This window comes from Bacillus rossius, chromosome 15, assembly GCF_032445375.1.
Source record: "Bacillus rossius redtenbacheri isolate Brsri chromosome 15, Brsri_v3, whole genome shotgun sequence".
NCBI classification, from domain to species: domain Eukaryota; kingdom Metazoa; phylum Arthropoda; class Insecta; order Phasmatodea; family Bacillidae; genus Bacillus; species Bacillus rossius.
Window position 1 is genome coordinate 3,327,364 of NC_086342.1, and position 14,857 is coordinate 3,342,220.

General features: G+C 41.0%; 1 protein-coding gene across 1 annotated transcript in view; it reads left to right on the forward strand.

Annotated features, from left to right (window-relative positions):
- The first annotated feature begins 2,115 nt into the window (after nucleotides 1-2,115).
- Nucleotides 2,116-14,857, forward strand: part of LOC134539618 (tubby-related protein 4) — a 57,253-nt gene continuing 44,511 nt past the window's right edge. The window contains exon 1 of the mRNA XM_063381794.1: nucleotides 2,116-2,211. Within this exon, the coding sequence (XP_063237864.1) occupies nucleotides 2,116-2,211 (96 nt within the window). The remainder of the gene's footprint in view (nucleotides 2,212-14,857) is intronic.

Below are 14,857 nucleotides of genomic sequence, written 5' to 3' on the forward strand. Positions count from 1 at the left end.
TTTTACTAATCACATTTTAATAAAATAATATTTAAAAACACACGCCTTGATGTCCTTGGTTCGAAACCGGTAAGAGCAAAAAAAACATAGCTCCTTCTTCGATGAAAGCCACCTGCCGACTGACCCACCAATACCAATGTATATATATATATATATATCATCAGCTGGTATGATGTCATGTCCGCCATCTTGTCTTCATCTGCTGGAGGTTACCATCTTTTTTTCGACTCCTAGAGTGCGCTGACGCCATGTTAGTGTAATTTTTACCCGCTTTTACCCGCGCGGCGCCCTGCCTTTGACATGTAACAAACCAGACAGCTGCGGAGTTACGCGAGCCGCCGACATGTGTTTCGAGAGATTTCTGCCGTCGTGTCGGCGCGGAATGACGCGACTGGCCCCGGTCGCACTTGTGAGTTCCAGAAATGACGGCTGATATAAAAAGAGGACGTCGGCCTCAGGAGTGGAGTGGAGTTCAGAGAGAGAGTTCAGGCGGGAGCCTTCCCGCAGCGGAGTTCCGGGGCGATAGTGCCGCGGGTGCGGCAGAGTGGCGAAGTCCTTGGACGAAGGTTCCAGGGCAGGGAGTGAGTGAGTTCAGTGGAGTCGGGAGTTTTCCCGCGGCGGAGTTTCCGGGCAATAGTATCGCGGGCGCGGCGGAGTCCCGAGCGAAGTTCCGAGCGAGGCGTCGAGCGAATCCTCGGCGAAGGCAAGTGCGTCGGCGGCAGCGGAGTGTGGCAACGGAGTCCCGCGGCGGAGACCCACGAGGGGTGCTGCGGCGAGAGTTGCGCCAGAGGTGCGGCCCAGCGAGGTGTGTGGATTGTAAGAAACGAGTGACTGGTGAAGCAACATTTTTAAGTGTAATTGATTATATTGCAATTTTATAAGGTTAATTGTAAGTGACATAAGTAGTGGCCATCAATAAAACTGTGTGTGACAAAATCTTTAATTGGGCTATCCTTTACGAACCCGCGGTAAATCGTAACAATACAGTAGGGCGGGGAATTTCACAGAATCCGTCAGAAAAAAAAGGGGGAAGGGATTTTTCCAAACTCAATCTCTTAGTTGGAGGAGAAGGGTCTATGGAGCAATACAATAATAAATATTAAAATTAAATAATAATAATAATAAAACATTAATCGTTAAAAAACGGAATACTATTTTATGAGGATCAGTTACACTTACTTTTTCTAGCTACAGGGCCTTGTTTTATTTTTTTTTTTTTTCCATTTCGGAAGGAGCAGCTGTTATCCTGTCCCCCCTGGATACACCCTTGCATAAATACGTTATAAAATCAATACAATTTCGAGTTAATTTTTTTTTAAACGTACGGGCATGTTATCAAAGCATAAATGTCATTTAATACTGCTACTTGAAGTGTCAAATAGAACTGTAAACATCTGAACACTGAGCTATGGGGAGATTCTTCGGGCCTGATAGCTGGTGCTCACGTGTCTAGGGTCGCGGGTTCGATACATCGATACACATCAAACCGGCGCTACTCGAATACATGAGAACGTAGAGGGTATCCGAGTCCGAGTATCAAAATCAGATCCGACTATGAGGGAATTACGTATCGTCACTGAAATTTGCTACAGTAAATGAATAAAGCAACAGTTTTGATTATTATATAAATAATTGACAAATATTTTGACTAAGATGGTGGGAGGAGTCTAATCATCTTCTCTGGGTACGCCGGAGTTTTTGAAAGGGAAGGTTTTCGAACGTAATCTGGCGACGAATGCCCTCGCACGAATTCCACGCCAGTGTCTGTCTCGCCTCCCTCCCCTCAGCAACCAAACGGCCATAGATGGATCGATACGGAACATGTGTCGCAGGGCGAGCGCGCGGCGCTGGTTGCGAGACTCGCCGCAGCGCCGCGCCACGGCCGCAGCGCCAATCAATACCCCCTTGTCCGAGCGGGGGGAGGGGAGTGCGCCTCGTGACGCGGAGGCGAGCGGTCGGCAAGATGGCGGCCGGACGCGACGCGCGAGCGCCGAGCAGCCATAGAGCACGCGCGCGCTAGACCCTGCCGGCGGCATTGTTGGAGATGACCGCGCGGTGAGTGTCTCGGGGCCCCGGGTTGAGTGCGCGTCGCTCGGAGGCGACCACCAGCCGGCTATGCACTTGCACTTCGAGCGGAACAGCAACTGCAAGTGCGACTGCGCCGTGCTGTCGCTCACCTGGATGGGCAAGGTCCCCGAGGAGCTGCCCGAGGTGAGTGCTGTCTCTGGCTGTCTGCTGTCACGTCCTCGCCTGTTATCAGCGCTGCCAACCCCACTGGGCGATAACGCTCGCAATCAGACTGCCCTTTAGCAACGTTCACGTCAACGGCTAATCCTCCAACCACTTAAAAAAACACAATACTTCTGAGAACACGTGTAAAAAATACAACGCAATGTTTCCGGTTACAAATTGCTCCCGGTAAGGGGGGGGGATGTTTATATAGTAATCAGCCTTACGTAGCGAAGCCATATAACACATACCTTCAAAGCACCGACTGACACAAATCATATTCGTCTTTTTTTTTTTAACGGCATCCAGAGGGCTCTCTCGGGCCAATGAGTGTAAAAAGTATGCCCGCGCATGTATACTTCATTCCAGCCAAACGTAACATTTCTGAAACCATTGCTCCAACAGTCATTCCTACCAATGAACGCACGAAGTTCAACTTGAGTATAGCCAGCCTTATCACGTGTGCCAACTTAACGATATAGTAGGAGTAGTTTAGTGTTTATATGCCTTATTCACTGGGGGAAAAAAAAACACGTGACAAGATCTTATCTACAGACCAGCTAAAAGCTGTCGGCAGTGGAGAATTATTTTGGCAGAGGTTATTCTGTTCTGTAATAACAGTGATCGTACGTTTTGGAGTGTAACATCTTAGCTCCCGGTATACGGCATTTGGTGGGAGTAATTTCGTGAATGGAACGGAAGTCTTATGGAACGGAAATGTGTAATCAAGTTGCTGCCATCTGAGGCGAATGGCGCTAACCAAAGTTCACAACGCCAAGGGAAACGTAATAGTATTAACGGTTTAGTGAATTTTTACAAGATGGGCAGTATTTTAAAAAAAATTCCTTGTCGAAAATTAGGTCCCAGATTTAGTTTTTTTTAAAGATGTCTTTTTCAACGTAGCTTCTCCGGTAGTGAATTCTAGCGGTGGGTGCGGAACTACGTGTGAATCGCGTCCAGAAATGTAGTTAAAAACACAATTTGCGTATTTTATCATGCTCGGCATTATTTTAAAGAATTCTACGTTACGGTTTTCGTATTATAACTGTATTCGCCACATGAGAACATATGAATTCGCTCGTTACCAAGGTTAGATGTCACACATCTCTGAAGAGTACTGGAAGACTCACATGGTTATATTTTAAAATTATTTTAACCGCATCGTTGACAGCGCGCTCATTGTAAACGGGAGCACGCAACTACGAGAAAGGAAGCGACATTGAGTTATCGTGAGGAGCAGCTCCAGCATAATCCTGGTGTTATTTTGGGGGACCACGAAGAGTCCAAATCGGTTGGCTGTCCCGGAATTTGAACCCGAGTCTGATACGCCAACCCCATGGCGCATTGCGTCCACTTCGATAGTAATTACACAGTGGTACGTGAGTGTCTCTGTGACTGACAACATTCTGATAATTTCTTCTGTCATGTTTCTGGATTAGCCAATAAGCATACGAGCATATCAAAGAATATCCTAACAGGAAGCCGGCATGGCCGCCGAGTGAAAATAAGAAACTAAGGACCCGATGGCAAAAAACCCTTTTCGGACCACCTCCCCGTTATTTATTGTACAGATTTTAAAACCCCACAGTTAAAATAAAATACTTTTACGTTACTTTGACCTATACACTGTTATAAATTTCAGTAAATTTACGGACTTTCGAACGAGGAATTTAAACCAAATTAACGAACAATTCTTCGTAATTTCAAATAACTGAATCTTCGTAGAAAATACCCCGTATTTCGACTTCCGAGTTGTATGATTCGTTCTAAACAAAGGTGAACACACACTTGGGACAAAATAAGATTGTTCGTACTGTAGACTTAACCAGTTTTTTTTTATGTTTTGTTGATATACCAAGAATATTCTTTTGGACTCGTGTTCAGACTGAGTGAACTCCGTGTCCGCAAATTCATGACGATAACCGTTATTTTACGAATATTCCTGGATAATTTGTAACCAGAATTTTTTTTTTTGGTCGTAAATTGAAGGTGACTTTGTGATCAGTGCATATTGCATAACCTTAAGGTTTCCTGTAGAGTCTGTTAGCAATGTCCTTGTGATGTTCGTCCAAACATCAAAGTGAACTCATGCAATGAGAACAAATGTCGGATCTCAAGAAGCAGGCCCCTGGTATCTGATCCCAGCCCATGGCCCCCACAAGGGTGGGGCCGGGTGGACCCCTGGACCCAGCCCTGTTTATTCTCAAATGTTCAACTATTATAATAATGTTTGCAGGCTTTCACGGCCATTGTCTGAAGTAGCTTAGCTTCCGGGTTGTAGCCGTGTCCTTGGCGAATAATTCACCGACGTTTCTGGTCGACATTGCAGTCGCCATCATCAGGGAGCAGTTGCCTACCAGTTTGTACTTACCAGTAGGTAACTGCTCCCAGATGATGGCGACTGCAATATCGACCGAAACGTCGGTGAATTTATCGCCAAGGACACGGCTAAAACCCAGAAGCCAAGCTACTTCAATACTATTTACGCCTTAAGAACTTTATATTATTCTCTCTCATTCGTTTTTTTTTTTTTAATTTTAATAATTTATTCGATTTTGGTGTCCTTCCGACATAAATTCTAAAACAGAAAAAAAAATTCCTTGCGATACACATCTTCTCAAAGTGCATGCTTGCCATTCTATTGCAATTGAAGTTGTAAGCATAGTAAAAGTTGACTGCTGTAAGGAATGTGGCTCAAGAGTGTGTTGCCTATCTTGCAGGCAAATCGTATTTAACCCTCTAGACCCAGCGCTATACTCAGCATAACTATGCAACTCTTTATACTCTTACAACATTATACGCAATAAAATATTTCTGTTAGTTATATCTTGCCTTTATTTACTGTGTTATGTCATATCGTTGTGGAGCGAAGCTTAAGAACCTATCTACTTCGCCTCACAACACTAAACATAATATGTAGACAATACGCAATGTAATAAACTCTTCTGATATACTCCATTTATACCCATTATTGACTCTTACCAACCTGATAACGTAGGAGCCCTTACTTTTATGACGTCCAAAAACTCAATTAATTTTATCTTTATAGCCTCCAATAAAAGTCTTTCAAGTTGCATCATCTATCAAACAATCTTTTTTCAAACAATTCTCTATTCAGGTAGCCCTCCTCTGCTTTGAAGCTTAAATTTTTTTTATTTCTCGTTTCTCTTCTCTATTAATCTCCATTCAGAGTGATCTACATTCTCTCTTTCTCTCTCTCTCTCTCCCTCCCACCCTCCCTCCCAAAATTTGAATACAGCGAGACCTCTAGGTCCTGTATCGGTTATTCATTTTTATGAATGTTCAAATTTCTGGTCCACGAGGACAAACATTCCAAACGAAATATTTGCTTGACCTTACGTCTGCCGTAATATTTTACAGACGGGCAGAGCAGGAAATATTCCTCTCGTGAAATATCTCATCGGATACAGGAAGAATTTTTGCCATCACATGAATCACGCGTGGGAACCCAAAATTCTTTATTACACTTGAAAAATTTATAAACACAATTTTTACCACTAATATTCAAAATAAATAAGTAGTTTTAATTATATGGACCAGTATTCAATATCAATCACTAAAGAATAATATTAAAAAGCACATGTATTATAATTCTTATTTATATTTTGGTATTTATTCTGTATGTAGCCATTTTTAATCCTGTGAAAATTCCGTCGCATGGTGCGCGCGTATCCTAAAGATTCATTCTCATCATGTTTTCATAACGCGCTTAGCGAAGTATAACTTCAAAATATATTTATCAATCTATACAGGATTAATTGTAACAAGTTTCTTCATATTTTTCAAAACACGGCCCTCATTTCAAACCGTCGTGACGTTAGAGCCAGCGTCTTCACGGTCTTAGAGTGGCGTGTTTAAATAACTACGATATAATCAGTAACACACTGCATGCGTATGGAGATTTGCATTAGGGCTTGCGACAAATTTAATCCGCGAAATTTCTGCACCTCTACCGATAAAAAAATGCCTAAAGCTTTATAATTAAACACCTTAAGCCAGTAGGTAATCTAATCCACATAATTTCCGGTATTATTATATACACACACTTATATAAACACATACATATAATATTTAGCGCCAAGATTTCTTAAAAAAAAATCGTTTCACTCCAGGCTAGCCTCAACTTGCCCGTACAAAATGTTTAGTCTTACGGGTGGAAGATATATGTTTTCACAATGACGGACGTTCTCTGTAACAACGAGCGGTCTCATTGGCCGAGCCGAGTGCGAAGAGCTTCTCCTGCCAATCAGAGCACGTGTAGCAAGAAGAGGTGGGTGAAGCTTTTACCCTGTTTGCAAGGCACGGTCTCGCGCGCCTAGTTGTTCACTTCATTTTCCTGTAATGGCGTCTAGTTAAGGGACAACCCTTCCTTTTTCATTGTTGGGTCACATTTAATCACCACATATTTATTAAAACGTTATTTTGGAGCTCTAAAAGGTCACACAGATATTTTTTTTGTTCTTTTACAAAATATTCCTTTGGAATAGTTTGTATTACTATAAGAAATATACTTTAAGTTTGTACAACACATGGCTATGGTTATTTTGCCATATATGAAATAGGTTTTCCGAGATAAAACTGAGTATTTCTAACGAAATATTTGCGCATAATTTTATATATTGATTGATGTTTCATTCAAGCATAATTTTCTTAAAACCATGGAAACGTAGATATAAAACGTAATTCAAACGTAAAATATAAAACTAGATTAGTTACTGGCATTAAGATGCAGGGTACAGACGCTACTAGTGTTGAGCACCATCGAATAAAAACTATCGACAAAATCGAGTACCTACCTAACTGTCGTTATTCGCGACTAACATGAATATCAATCGATTAAATTTAGTTATTAATCATCCAATCTTTGTTCCCGGTCAATCGGTATGTCGTGTTTGTTGATGTTTAGTATTAACTAAATTGTTCACTTAGAGCTACATTTTCATGATTATACTTCTTAATGATATTATCTCAAATCTATGTATCATTGTAGGTAAATTTTGAGAAAAAAAAGTTGTTGGTTGTACAATGTTTCAAGAGAAACCATAAAACGATAACATTTTTTTTGTATTTGTGTTATTACTATGCTGTTAATACATGATCACAATCACAATGCATGTCATGAATTAAGAGGTAATCCCAGTATAACATTTCTTGAGATTAGTTACGCAAGATTGTTTTAAGCTCAGAAATTAAGGCCACCTCTTTGTGCTATCAATATTTTATACATAAATTTTATTAATAGTATTTTAGTCTATATCCTTATCATGAGATATAATGTACTCTGTAATTTTCGTTATGTGAACACTGTGCCGGTAATCATAGTTTAAAAATCGGTATTTAACAAGAAATTAATCATTTGTTTCCAGAGTGAATAGTAATTGGAACAGTGTTTAGTCGTCCACTCATATTCAATCTTTGATAATAAAACCGTTGCAGTTTGCAGCGAATGAAAAGTTCTTCGACTAAAGCTATCGAATAATTATCCGATAGTGCGTTACGAATACACGATTGATTATTCGACAGTAGAAATTAATCGATGGTGCCCAAAAATAGGTGATACTCTATGTTAAAATTGCTTCTCATATATATTATTTGATGGTTTAGTTTCTCGTCTTCAATGACCGAGGTTGGCACGTATACAGAAAACTAATACCACCCACCCGCCTCTAAAGAGACCAGCCTATAAGGAACTGTCGCCAACATAGAAGTGACGTCGATGTCTCTCTTTACTTGCTCTGTGGTCTAGGCTGCATGTCATCGCTAAGGACTGGAAAAATTCGCGGCTTCATTGACATCTAGGATAGGCTCCGCGATCCTATACGTACTTGGGCAAATTACACCTGCTCATTGGCTACTGACTCGTGACACCTGTTAACTGGGATGCTTGTGATTCGAGACTTTCTTTGTTGAAGGTTTTTCATTGACCCAGATTCCTTGAGATGAACTGTGGCCCAATAACTGAAGCAGCAAAAATGCAAACGTATTTGGATTCTAGCCAATCGCGAAATGAATCCGCGAATTTTTCCGGTCTCTAGTCATCGCACCCTGGAAATGTTAGTCCTAATAACATTGGCGTATCGATTCAAGGGGCGCTAGGACTCCGCTACCCGCTCGGCTGGCGTGTGCGGCGGGTCAGCCTAGCCAGGTGGTGCCAGGCGCTACCGCTGTCTCGAGCCACTGGTATTTTTACTGTGCCGGGACAGGCTTACGTATCTACTTACTTCTGCGCAGTGTTCGATCGTTCATGATCAGCACATTCGAATAAGCTCTGCGGGTCCCGCCTACCCGGCCACACACACGGTGCGCAGAGCTTCAGGAAAAACAACGCGATTTCAAAACTACTCAAGATATCCGAGTGGTGTCTACTTACGAAAAGCATTTAAGAGTTCGCTGAGGGCCGAAAAGTACTTTTGTTTTCGGATTAAGTTTTTAAATCGTATTTGTAGAAGAGTTTATATGCCTAAAACGCATGTTTTCAGAGTAATTTTTAGGCGTAAAACAAACGGTACAGGTTCTTGAAAGCACTTAAGGGAGTTGCATTACACCTTTATCTTCATTTCTCCGCCATATAATGTTACGGTCACCGCTCAAATTTCACAGTTATCCTGTGACGACGAGAAGACTGCGCGCCAGTTCAGAGACTTGCGCTTAGAGGCTATACCGCGCTAGAAGCACCAGCGAGCGTCGCGCTTATCATTCCGCCTCACTAACACACATACACCCCTGACGAGGCGGGCCCCTTAAATAACAAACCCAAACAAACGGATGCACCGGTAATTTTCGTCAGAAAATCTTCCTTGGACAACACAGAGATGAGCAGGCGGACCCAGAGATGTAATTAAACACAACGACCACAGCACAGACGAACACTGTAGAATTCCTAAGACAAAAACAGTTGCGACTTTTCGGGAACTGAGATATGCTCCCGTCCTCAGGCACATAATACTGTTGGTCGCTGTCTTGTCCAAGGAATATTTTTTGGTCTTTATTTACTGTTCTTGTTGAAACTATCTCGTCGTTGTAAGCCCGCCGGGATATGTTTCTGACCAGTTCCTTCCACGGAATTTATTCTCTGCACTGTCTGTGCATTTAACCTTTTTACATATGTTAATCTTGGCTTGCTCTCTCTGTGTTTGCAAATTCATCTTTTTCGTCCGTTATTGGGGTTTATTGTGACATAGACTACAGTGTACCCAGCAAAAGCGTATGCCCAAAACAAAAATATTACACTCAATTTACTGTTGTGGTTCGTACGGTAATGTTTAGTTAGCATGACGTAGCTACTTTCAGGTTAATCGTAGACCTTCAGTGGCGCGCCGACCGCGTTCTCATGAGCACATCCAAGTGCCAAAGACAAATGAACTGTTTTGTCCAATGTTGGTGCTGTTATTTCTGTATTTACTGTTTTTATTGCAACTGACTCGTGGTTATCAACTTAATGTGTTCATATCTTGCGTAATTTTTTTGACTAAATTTCTTCAACGGGATTCTCTGTTCTGTATAAACATGTAATATTTCAAATCAGCTGATATTGGCTTGTTCTGTGTGTGTTTATTTATTCTTTTTTGTTGTGTAGATCAGAAATGGCATATGCGCATGACCTTATTTTTAATTAATGTTCTACTTTGCAGGAATTACACAAATTGCGTAATAATAAAACAAATTGTTATAAATTTAAAAAAAAACAGAGAAGAGTGAATTTTGGGTTCGCGCTGTAGATTTCTCGTGAACACTTGTGGATAAAATCATAACAAGTGTTTTCTTATTAATATGTTATTTAATTATCAATCTCTTTAATACAATGGTTACATGATCCAAAGACGTTTGGAACGTCGCTAGCCGCTATATGTCCGATGGACCAGCTACGAAATGACATTGCGCGTTTTTTTTTTTTTTTTCATTTCCTGTTCGACGTTGCCGTAGCTCTTGCATTATCTCGGCACTAGACTTTTTAGGCGTTTTGGATTCCTTTCGACGTGATACTTGCGTTTTCTATAATTCCAAGCATATTTACGACTCATATGGAGAGACCTGAAAAATTCGCGGGTTCATTTCGTGTTATACAAAATTTCAAATAATTATACCTTAGTGCGGCTTCTGCCATTGGTTCACTGTTAATCTGGAGGACTGAGGGCCGATTAGGGACCCTCACTCATAGAAGTGTCGAATCACAGGTTACCCAGTCGAGACGACTCACAAGTCAGCAGCCAATGCATAGTTGGCATTTGCCCGAGTGTGTAGAGGATATTGGAGTCCATCCTGAAGTTCATTGAACCCGCGAATTTTTCCGGTCTCTAGTCATATGACACGACATCTTCAATTATTTTGTATTTTTCAATTCAATACCGATTTTCACCTATATTCCGGCAAATATTTTTATGGTCTCACTTTGGGTCCTAGCAGAGCTCCGAAAGCTCTTCTGAACGACACCCGAATCAGTGTCCTAGCCAAACGCGTTTCCATGCCACACCAATACATAACTTTACACAAGGATAATCCGCAACAATCACGCGCATTGTATCTAACGGGTACGGTGACGTCACAGAGAAAACAAATACTGAGCGAGAAACACGTACAGACGTTATCCGTCCGTTGTGGGCTCGACCATTGTTGACGCATTGTTAGTCTGGTAGTTATTTTGTCACACAAGAAAGTTCGACCGGCCATCACTGCAACGTACGACTAGACGTTTACACGTAAAAAAAAAAATTTATATATATATATTGTTTGTCTTTAAAGTCGGTTTACGGACGATAGTTTAACGTGACAACGTCATAACAAAACATTGATTAAATGATTGCATACTTTTATGAATAAAATTGAATCATTTTTATTGAGTTATTACTATTTTGTATGGATACAAAGAAGGAGTGAAATGAAATCTACAATTTAATTGATAAATTTACTTTTATTTGCACTCATTAATTCAAATATGTTTATTACTTTAACGAAGAGATTATTTTAACTATAACTTTTATACATGTTTGCTATTTAACTTCTTCAAATCTGTGTTATTCTGCTGTAAAGTATAGGACGATGATCGGAAAAGTAGGAAACGAATGGGAGTGTTTCAAGTTTAATGTACCTCGAAAAAGTCAAAGCGATGGCTGTTCCAATCGAGTGGAAGAGAGATAGATGCTGCGCAAGCGTACAATGTGCGTAACGGGACACAGCGTAACGGGACAATGTGAGTAACGGGACACTTTTTCGTGCGTGCAGCAGGCGTTCATCGATTTGTTAGACGTTGTCACGTCAAAAAACAACCAGTGAGTGGAAGTCCACAAAGAGCGCTAGTCCCCCTGGCACGACGGGAGACGCGCAGGGCGAGCTCCGACACAGGCGGGCAGTGCTGTCGGCGGACGCAGGTGTCCACAAGGGGGAAAAAAAAAAATATTTCGTACCAATTTACGCGAAAAAAAAGTACTAGATTTGAAAAAAAAATAACTAAATTATAATTTGTTATGGTTTTTAACAATTTAGGAAGTTACTATGGCATTGCAATGCTCGAACTTAAATATCACACCACACACACACACACACACACACACACACATACATTCCATAGTTTTTTAAAAATAATTACGGTTAATAACAAAACATATCGGAGTTACTGTAATATTGTTATATTAAAGGAAAAAAGTACTAGATCTGAGCGTAAATGTACTAGACCACTAACAGTACTATATCTAGTAGGAAATAACTAACTGTGGACGCCCTGCACGGAGATAGCGCGCGGACCGCCCCTCCCGGGGGGTTTATCGCCCGAGCGAGCTTCGAGAGATCGATATTGCGGCCCGAGGAAGCAGAGCGGCGCGGGCCAGCTGCAGCTGGACTCGGAGGAACACGTGTGTGGCAGCTGTCCGTGGTTCCCAGTCTGCTCGGGATCCGCACGTCACTACTCAGAACAGGCGTAGCTTGGGATTATGGGGAAAAAGAACTGTCATAACTTACAAACACACGTCGTAACATCGTAACTTATAAACTCACAACTTAGAACTATCACAACTTTGTAACACGCCACTTAGAACTGTCACCACTTTTAATCACACAACATAGAACTGTCATAACGTATAAACACGTAACTTAGAAACACACAATACCAAAATACGCAACTTAGAAACATACAACTTAGAACTATCACCACTTTTAATCACACAACATAGAACTGTCATAAGGTATAAACACATAACTTAGAAATACACAACGTCATAACACACAACTTAGAAACATACAACACCAAAATACGCAACTTAGAAACGTCATAACATAGAAAGTCATAACGTAGAACAGCCGTAACTTAAGAAAAATTATATCATGTGTGTTCCTAAGGTGCGTGTTTCTAATTTATGACAGCACCCTAATTTATCCTTAGTTGTTTCTGAAAATTTTGTGTATACAAATGTTAAGAAATGTATTAGTGTTATTCTGAAAATCGTTAATTAACTGCCTCAATAAATCAGATTTCTCAACCATGAACAACGATCAGAATATTTCGTGGATCCATTTGATTTTTAGGGTAGATTTACGTACAATGTTTTTTTTTCGGTTCGATGTCAATTTTTTTTATTTGTTAACATTTTAGCTGTCAGTATACGTAGAGACCGGAAAATTTCGCGAATTCATTTCGCGATAGGCTAAAATACAAATAGTTATACCTCAGTGCTGCCTCTACTATTGGCTCACAACTCACCTGGATGACTCTGGGCCAATGAGAAACACCCAACCAACGCTTTATCGAATCACAGGCTGCTACATTAGGGCGTCTCACAAGACAGCAGCCAATGGGTGGGTGACATTTGACCGAGAAAACGTATAACTATGGTGTTCATCCTACAGGTCATTGAACCCGCGAATTTTTCCGGTCCCTAAGTATGCGGCATTTGGTGGGAGTTATGTCGGAAAAACGGAACGGAATTGCGGCACAGCGGTGCTGCGTCTGCGCAGAAATGTCAGAAACCTCTAAAAGTGTAACAACATAAACTCGTAAATCGTTACTTCGGTAAATATTGGGGTTACATATCAAACGTATTGGTGTGCCAAATGAAACTTTATGATAGTGAAACTACCATGGAATATATTTGGTAATCTAAAATAGTCATAGTAAGAAGTAATCCCCAGTTGCATGACGGTAAAGTGTGCGCTTCGTAAATATGAGGTTGTGGTTCAAATCTCGTCGAAAGAAGAATTTTTATTTTAACAGCATTATAATATAATAACATTACATGATAATGTTGACTCAGTTCAATAAGGTTAAAGTTTGTTTGTGGGAAGTATTTACAAACTGATTTCAGTCCTTTGATAAAAAAAATTAGCAAACATATACTTAGTGTTTTAAAACATTTCAATCTAATATTTTAGCGTGGAAAATTTATAGTATTAACTGTTGAATAAAATTTTACAAGATGGGCAGGCTTTATAAGAGAACCAGCGTATGTAATGAAGAACATAAGCCAGAAAACTTCTTGGTTTCACTTGAGATAAAAGTGACAGAAGAATACACTTACTTCGCTGTACTTGAATGTAGGTACCTATGACTAGAGACCGGAAAAATTCGCGGATTCATTTCGCGGTAGGCTAGACTCCAAACTCGTTCACCTTCATTCTGAGTCAGTGATTGGACCACCGTTTACCTGAAGGACTCTAAGCCAGTGAAAAACCTTCAACAAAAGAAGTATCAAATCACAAGCATTCCAGGTAACACGTGTCACGAGCCATTATCCAATGAGCAGGTGCAATTTGTCCTAGTACATAGAGGATCTTGGAGTCTATCCTAGAGGTCATTGAAATCGCTAATTTTTCCAGTCTCTAACCTTTGCACCTCTGACGAGCAGTTGCGAGCGAGGGAGCAAGTCGCGGTGCTAGCGTGACGGGAGTATGCCAGGCGAGTTCGGGTCGGTCGAGGCGTGTGGAGGTTTTGAAAACTGCAGTTTGACAGGAAAATTTATGCTTTGTGTTGCCCCCAGTACATCCAATAGTTAAAGTCGTTCGTAAACAGTTCCTTCAATAGCTTTCAGCATTAACTGCGCACTTTAACAAGCATAAGTAATAAAACAAAATAAAGTAAAATTATTGAATATTCTATTATATTTTCCATGGTTTAAAGAGCTATGCTTGGATGAAACATCTGATAAAATGTAAAATTATGCGCACCATTTTCGTAACAAAAACTCAGTACTGTCTCAAAAAAAAACGTATTCTGTACATATGCAAAAATAACCACAGCCATGTGTTGTACAAAGTTACAATATCTATATTGTAGTGTTACAAACTATTTATTGACAACTGATTTTCAAATAAATCATTTTTCAAAAGTACAGAAAATGTTTTTACGTGTGGTAGTAGCCTTTCCTTGGCAGCCACGTGCGACCAGCGCTGCTGGGCGCCGCCATCTTGCTTCCATTTCCGGGCGGACGCCCGCGAAGTGCTAATTTCGCAGTCGCTAACCGAGTTAACGGCCTCTCCGCCGCTCAGCTGCCCCCTCCCCCCTCCAACCAACTCATATTACCCCCAGGGGACGTGACCCCACCCCCCCTTACCTATCCCTCTTCCAAACAACCGCCCGTGGGACGGTCGAGCGTTTATTTCCTGTTGTTTCAGTCGCGTCCTG